Here is a 7,799-nt window from a genome sequence, read left to right as displayed (position 1 = left end):
AAAGCAGAGCTGTAGCTGCCGGCCTACCCCACAGCCACAGCAACGAAGGATCCAAGCCTCATCTGCGACCTCCACCCCAGCTCAGGCAAAACCAGGTCCTCGATCCACTGAGTGAAGCCAGGGATCAAACCCATGTCCTCAAGGATACTAGTCAGGTTCCTTACTGATGAGCCACAAGGGGAACACCAATAATGTTACATTTCTCTCAGCTGTATTCTTTTCACATTCAGTATCAGGAAAGAATAAATATCTGCCTTCCCTTGTGTAAGTAAGCTAAAATTAGCCAAGTCTAAGTTAAATCTTTACTATCCCAAGAGGTATGAACTTGAATTTCAATAGGAAAAATTCAGTCTCAATACTGGGAAGTTCCAGTGAGCACTGGAACTATCTATTTTACTGTATCTATTTTACTTGTGTTTTTCCTGAGGTAGTAAGAATGTGTTACACTCTCTGGAGATTTTAAAGAAAAATGTAAGTAGCTAAATTCCATGGATAATTAAAAGGCATGTATCTTCCAGCTATGTGATTACAGAAAGCAGTGATAATTATTATAATCTAAATAATTTAACTAGCTCAGCCCCCCACAAAAGGCCACAAGAAATAAAACATAATCAATCTGGGCATGATGACTTGAAAGTTTTTTGCAATTAAAATCATCTAAGTTCTTTTTCTGAAACATCTTCCCCCAACCAGGGCTGAGTATAAACTTATACAATAAACTTATATGATTGTTTACTATCAGTAAACAAACATGATAGTTTGGATTTCCTAAATATTCTAAAGAAAATAATATTTTATGTACCAGTGGATAAATCCCGACAATCCTGTGTATTAAAAAAAAAAAAAAACAACAGGAGTTCCTGTTGTGGCACAGTGGAAATGAATCTGGCTAGTATCCATGAGGACATGGGTTTGATCCCTGCCTTCATTCAGTGGGTTAAGGATCTGGTGTTTCCATGAGCTGTGGTGTAAGTCAAAGATGTGGCTTGGATCCTGAGTGGCTGTGGCTGGCAGCTGCGTCTCCTATTCAACCCCTAGCTGGGAACTTCCATATGGTGGGGGTGTGGCCCTAAAAAGCAAAAAAAAAAAAAAAAAGGAAATCCCCCCCCACAATTTTTGTACTTTTTCCCCGTTTTTGGCCACCCCATGGCATATGGAGTTCTCAGGCCAGGTATCAGATGCAACCTACACTGCTTCCTTTAGCCCACTGTGCCAGGCCGAGATCAAACCTGCTTCCTGGTGCTGCAGATACACTGCCAATCCCATTGTGCCACAGTGGGAACTCCACCTTTGTCCTTATTCTTTTTAGTTTTATTAAGATGTAATTGACATAACAGCACTATGTTTAAGGTATGCAGCATAATGATTTGACTTACATACATCATGAGATGCTTACTACAAAGGTGTGGTCAACATCCATCATCTCATATAGATACAAAATAAAAGAAAAAAATATTTTGTGATGAGAACTCCTAGGATTTACCCTCTTTCTTACAGAACATACAGCATCATATTGGTCATAACATCCCTAGTACTTATCTTATAGCTGGAAGTTTGTCCCTCCTGACCATTCACCCAATTCCCTTGCCTCTGCTAACCACAAATCTGATCTCTTTTTCTATAAGTTTGTTCGTTGAAGCATGTTAACCTACGAACTTTGTTAGTTCCCGCTGCCCAACATAGTGATTTGGTGTTTTTATACATTACAAAACGATTGCTGTAATTTTTGTACTTTGAAATGTGCTAAGTGACCCAGCTAGAATGCACATACATTCTTGCATAAAGTGAGGAAACTTTTATTAAATAATACTTTCCCGTACACTTCAAAAATAAACTACAAATCAGAATACTCTGGTTTTTAAAGCAATGACACTGGTACACACAGGTTATGAAAATCAGCGTGGCCTCTGTTCTCACCAGTTAACATACCTCCCTCTGGTGGACACATGGAAGCTGTACATTTACCCCCTAGAATTCTTTTTCTTTTACTTTTCTTCCTTCCTTCTTTCCTTCCTTCCTTCTCCCTCCCTCCCTCCTTCCTTCCTTTTATCCAATTCTTTCTGTTGCCAAAACTACAGGTATTGACTTGTTTTATCATATCATCTCTCCTTTCCACCAGACTCAACATAGCTCCTGGTTTTTCTAAAAGATATTTTAGAGACTTGATTTTCAGGGAGTTCCCACTGTGGCACAGTTGGCTTAATGACCCGGGTTGTCTCTGTGGAGGCTCAGGTTTGATTCCTGGCCCAGCGCAGTGCGTTGAGGATCCCGAGTTGCTGCGGCCGTGGTGTGGGTCACAAGCTCCAGCTCACATTTGATCCCTGGCCTGAGAATTCCAAATGCCGCTGGTGAGGACGAAAAAGAATAAAAGACTCGATTTTCAGAAAACCACCCAAGAAAACAATCAATTTCAGCTCGGAGGACAGAACTGTAACTGTAATAAAATTATAATACAACCACAGTTACAATCGGGGTGGAAACAGTGAAGGGATTACGACAGAAAACACCTCCCTACAATGAGGCAACGCTAACAGTAAAGGGAAAACCCCAACAGCTAACGGGAGACTAGATTGGACAGCACCGGGTAGTACCGTGGACGGTCTCGGGGGTGGGGGGCCGTGGGTCTCCGGCGGAGAGAGGGCGGCCGCAAGGAACCAGGGGGCTACTTAACACCGATTTGGGCGGAACGCAGAAATTTCGGCAGCTGTCAGAGCAGCGGTCAAACTGCACTGGCTCGCACGTTTAGGAAGACTGGCAGCTCTCCCGCAGCCGGAGCAGGAAGCGAAGGCGGGTGTGGTCTCCAGCCCGCCGTGGCGTCCGAGCACCGCGCAAGGTCCCCGCGCCCAGAGTCGGAACCCGGCCCGGAATCCCCGCGCTTCTCGGGCTCCGGGGAATCCCCAGAGCGCCGTCCGCGGGTCTGACCCTACGGCGAGGAACCTCGCTTGCAGTTCCTTCTCCTGACCAGTTACTCCCACGGAGCTTCTGGAAGCGATGTGCAATCCTTACCCCTGCGACCCACTGAACCCGACTGGAAACCGCAGCCACCGCCCCGCGCTCTGGTTCAAAACGGGTGGGCGGACGCCGCTCGGAGGCCGGCCAATCGGAGGCCGCACTCCTCCCCGGGCGGCGCTCCGGACCAATCACAACCCTCGCCGGCCGGAGGAGGGGAGACGCAACCCTCGGGCTCGCGCAGGCGCTGTGCAGGCTGGTTGGCGCCGCTGCGCTGCGAGGGAGATCCGCGCAGGTAAGAGCGGGTCGGTGGGCTTCTCGGCTTAGAGGTTACTGGCTGGCGGGGGCGGCGGCGGCGGCAGGGTCTTTCTGCCCAGCGAGGAAGTATCATCTCCCGCGAGCGGCTGTGTGGCGGAGCATGTGGTTGTCTTGACAGCCCCGTTGGCACACGCCTCCGGCAGCCCCCTACCTGAGTGTCCCCCTTCCCAGACATTCCCCTTCCTCCCACCCGGGCGTCCCCCCACCCCCCGTCCCCGACATTCCCCTGCTCTCCCCGCCGCGTCCCGCTCCCGGTGCAGAGCAGCTGCCGGGGTAGATTACAACTCACAGCAAGTTTGTGGAAACAGAGAGCTGGGCCTTGCGGTAGGAGTGAGGGGCTAGGCTGCATTCCTAGAGGAGGGGTGACGTGTGTATACGTCTACAGACTGTGGGCCTCAGAGAGAAGTCGGTGTGGCAGAAGCAAACGTTTATGGGGAGGAGTACTGGCCATGAGGCTGGAAATGTGGGTTGGGCCTAGATGGTAAGGAACTTGAAATGCCCACAAAATAGTGATGGATGGTTTTGAGCCAAGGAGTGCCACGTACTAATTTGTGTTAATGTGGTGAACCTGGGGTCTGGTTCTCCTTTAGAGAAATTGTCTTATTTGTTCTCACCCTATTACAGTCCCTTTACTATGCCTTTCCACTGCGTTCACATTTTATGCGAAGGTAGACTTTACCACTTGGGCATATTTGTCTCTGTCATCGATTCCCAGCATCTGCTTACTGAGAAAAGAAGGAATTTTTGTATGAAAGGTATGCTTAAGTACCCAGTGAAGTAACTGGATCCAAGAGAAGGTGGTTTAAAGGTGTGGCTAAAGAAATTTGGAAGTAGTTTAAAGAATAATTTGCGTGAAAGACCGTTGTAGTGTAATTGATTCTATTTAACGTATTAATTTGCTTGTGTTATTACTACTATTTAAATATTTCCAAGCGTGCGTGCATGTTGATTGCGGAGGACCACTTTGTCTTTGCAGTGCAGTTCAGGAGGGTACAAAGACCCAACACATACACGTCCTTGTGTTCAGGATAGCTGCCTGAGGTTAAGTTCATAATTATCATGAATTACACTGTCCAACTAAGTACAGTCTATACCCACCAGGTGATCTTTGCTTATTAGTACCTATAATTAGTACCGGACGGTTGGTTCACTTCTGTGCTGGGTGCACTGAGGCCCCAGCAGTGAGCAAAACTGGGCCCAGGCCCGCCCCCCCCGGGGGGGGGCGGGGAGATTGTCATTCATCCGTGGAGACAGATGTTAATTTAAAGCATGTAGCACTTTTCTCTGTAGAACTTGTTGCACATTTCAGACTTTAGTTTAAAAATGTGTTTGCTTGCATAGGTAACGACAAGGAAATGGAAAAAGTGGACTCCCTGCTTGGAACAGAGATTAACAGGGGGGCTTCCTTTGTCCTTCACTAAACGGAAAGCAGAGTCCTATGCTAAAGCGGAGTCCCTGTCACCCGAGCCTGGTGCCTGGAGCCATCTGTGTGGCCATCTTGCCCAGCAAGCCTGACAGCCAGCCCTCCCTCGTGCCTGCCATGCAGAGAGCGTCCCGTCTGAAGAGAGAGCTAACCCTGCTGGCCACAGAGCCGCCCCCAGGCATTACATGCTGGCAGGACGGGGACCGAATGGATGACCTGCGTGCTCGTAGGTGTCACACCCTGGGGAAAACCTGGTGGAGATGTGTGTGTGACAGCATGGTCACCTTCCACCCTAATTTGTTCACTTGTGCATGAGGTTTTCATGACATTTCTTCTTTGGCCTTTTATTACATCTTTTGCTGATTTGCAGCCAGGATTTGGGTAGAATGCTGCAGTCCACACGGCAGGTCTGCGGGTTGTATTCGCTCAGCAGCCAGCATTGTGCGCCTTCTGTTCTGATCTGTGTGGTCTGTGTGGGGTGCTGGCACGCCGCAGGACTTGTGAAGCTGAGAGAGCGAGCGTCCCAGACACGGCTTCTCCGTTAGGGCCACAGGCTTTGTTAGGTCCCTGTGGTGCCCTGACTCAGATCATCCCACTACCTCTTAATTTCGCTCTTTTTTTTTTTTTTTCCTAAAAGAAATACTAGGTGGGGCCAACACACCTTATGAAAAAGGTGTTTTCAAGCTGGAAGTTAACATTCCTGAGAGGTCAGTGTGAATTATATTCTTAATTTCCAGGGTAAAGCACTGTTACTGGAAGCCAGAGCAATGTAGTAGAGTGTTAAATGCAGGAGTTCAAGGACCTGGATTTGTTTGTTTGTTTGTTTAGGGCCACTCCTGAGGCATATGAAAGTTCGCAGGCTAGGGGGCAAACCAGAGCTGCAGCTGCTGGCCTACGCCACAGCCACAGTAGTGCAGGATCTGAGCCCTGTCTATGATCTAAACCACAGCTCACGCCAACGCCAGATCCTTAATCCACTGAGCGAGGCCAGGGATCGAACTTGCATCCTCACGGATACTAGTCAGGTTCGTTACCACTGAGCCATGATGGGAGCTCCAGGACCTGGTGTACTGACTGCTTTGCAGTTCTGGAGAGAGTGATCTTATTCTTAGGGGATGTGCGCTGAGGGATCTAGAGGGGGAGTTGCTTGATCCAGGTGGTGGGCATCTGAGGGGTTTCTGAACTACTGTTTCAACTTTCTGTTGTTTGTAAATGTCCACAGTAAAAACTGGGGCAGAGAAAAAAGGTCTGCCACTCACGGGCTGTGGTCCTGATTGGTCAGCAGCAGCTGTGTCGTGTGCCGAGAAGCGGTGTTTTAGCAGGAGTTTTCTGTCCTGTGTTGTCACAGGTACCCATTTGAACCTCCTCAGATCCGATTTCTGACTCCAATCTATCATCCAAACATCGATTCTGCTGGAAGGATTTGTTTAGATGTCCTCAAATTGCCGCCAAAAGTGAGTGGTGGGGAGGCGGATGGGCCTTGTCCATGAAAGTGGTAGAAGAGCTCGTTCTTAGTGACTCAGCAGGCCCTGCCGTCCATCTCTCTGTGTATAGGGCGCCTGGAGACCGTCCCTCAACATCGCAGCGGTGCTGACTTCTGTTCAGCAGCTCATGTCAGAGCCCAACCCCGATGACCCGCTCATGGCTGACATCGTAAGTACGGTCCCCCTGAGGCCCTCCCCTCCCCATGGGCCGCGGGTGCTGCAGCTCCAAATCCCCCCTTCCCTCCATGACTCTGCTTTCATCTCAGTCCTCAGAGTATAAGTACAATAAGCCAGTCTTCCTCAGGAACGCCAGGCAGTGGACAGAGAAGCACGCAAGAGCCGAGCAGCAGGTACAGTATTTGTACGGCTCTGCCTTGGCTGCCGGTGGTCCAGGAAGTGTGACTGTGACGCTGTATATAAACGCTTGTTGGCTTTGCCAAGTTCCCACCGTGCCCTAGAACGGCCTCGTGGGTCATCTTCTTCTCCAGCGACCTCCTGAAAAATTACTCAGCCACGCCCTCAACCCCCAGGTTTTCCCAGGAGTCGCCACTGGTTGGTGACCCTGGAGGCAGGCAGATGGTGAATGTTGCTGTGTTCTTGAGGGTGGCTCGGGGTGATGATGGCAGACGGGGTTTCTTTGCAGGAGTCGGGAGGGAAAGAGGGTTGAGGGGGGAGCTTGCCCAGTTTCCTCACTGAACAGGGTGCTCCTTTCAGGAGCAGAGATGAGCCCACTCTGGTTCTCGCTGGTTGTCCCATCCTTCAGATTGAGTTAAGTAGGAGTTAGTGTTGCTTGTGAAAAGAAAAAAAAAAGGAGGTCCCATCATGGCTCAGTGGTGAACAAATCCGACTAGGAACCATGAGGTTGCAGGTTCAATCCCTGGCCTTGCTCAGTGGGTTAAGGATCTGGCGTTGCTGTGAGCTGTGGTGTAGGTCACAGATGCGGCTCAGATCCCACGTGGCTGTGGCTGTGGCGTAGGCCGGCAGCTACAGCTCCAATTCGACCCCTAGCCTGGGAACCTCCATATGCCGCGGGTGCGGCCATAGAAAAGACAAAAAAAACCCCACAAAAAACATTAAACCATACATGAGATTGCGGAAGACGTTTCTGGAGAGAATGTCATATCCAAGAGGCAGCAGAGAAGTAGTTGAGGTAAGGCCACAGCTCTTCATTGCTCTTGGCCCTGGCGTAGGTGTAAGCCTCGCTGTTTCTCCTGCTCCTTTTTAGGCCACCGAGGAAGAGACGCCTGAAGACCCTGCCATGGCTGGTGGCTCAGAAGAACACAGCACAGCCCAGAAAAGGAGAGCCAGGCAGCTGGGGGGCGTAGAGAAGAAATTTTGCCCTGATGTTTAGAGGGTTCATCCTGGCCTGTCTTAGTTAATATACTTTTATGCCAACGTGGTCCAATCTGCACATTTCTGGAATGTTTTTCTTTGTATTTGATGCCATTATCCTGTTTGTATCCTAGAAAGTAGACCCTGTATATTTATATGTTGGCTCTAAGTTGATTCTTTGTAGTTTATTTAGCTTGTATGTATGTATTTCAAGACTTTTAAACCTGAAAAATAAATAATCATTTGACGTTGAGTGTGTTCCTCCTGAGTGTGTGTCTGGGAGCAAAGTGGCC

General features: G+C 49.1%; 1 protein-coding gene across 3 annotated transcripts; it reads left to right on the top strand.

Annotated features, from left to right (window-relative positions):
* Positions 3,166 to 7,759, top strand: UBE2T (ubiquitin conjugating enzyme E2 T). 3 transcript variants are annotated; one of them, XM_003130609.4, is made up of 7 exons: positions 3,166 to 3,244; positions 4,609 to 4,916; positions 5,328 to 5,397; positions 6,039 to 6,144; positions 6,245 to 6,343; positions 6,441 to 6,524; positions 7,400 to 7,759. In XM_003130609.4, exons 2-7 carry the CDS (start codon positions 4,706 to 4,708, stop codon positions 7,523 to 7,525), a joined length of 696 nt encoding a protein of 231 aa, XP_003130657.1. In that variant the 5' UTR covers positions 3,166 to 3,244; positions 4,609 to 4,705; the 3' UTR covers positions 7,526 to 7,759. The 3 variants fall into 3 exon arrangements, with proteins under 3 accessions (XP_003130657.1, XP_020920204.1, XP_020920203.1); XM_021064544.1 differs by having other exon boundaries at positions 3,209 to 3,244; positions 4,584 to 4,916; XM_021064545.1 differs by lacking the exon at positions 6,441 to 6,524.

Source organism: Sus scrofa, chromosome 10 (genome assembly GCF_000003025.6).
Source record: "Sus scrofa isolate TJ Tabasco breed Duroc chromosome 10, Sscrofa11.1, whole genome shotgun sequence".
Taxonomy (NCBI): domain Eukaryota; kingdom Metazoa; phylum Chordata; class Mammalia; order Artiodactyla; family Suidae; genus Sus; species Sus scrofa.
This window is presented reverse-complemented; position numbering and strand designations above follow the sequence as displayed.

Coding starts and splice junctions, on each gene's coding strand:
- UBE2T (XM_003130609.4), top strand. CDS start 4,706: ATGCTAAAGCGGAGTCCCTGTCACCCGAGCCTGGTGCCTGGAGCCATC. Junction 4,917..5,327: donor AATGGATGACCTGCGTGCTC/GTAGGTGTCACA, acceptor TTTTCCTAAAAG/AAATACTAGGTGGGGCCAAC. Junction 6,525..7,399: donor ACGCAAGAGCCGAGCAGCAG/GTACAGTATTTG, acceptor GCTCCTTTTTAG/GCCACCGAGGAAGAGACGCC.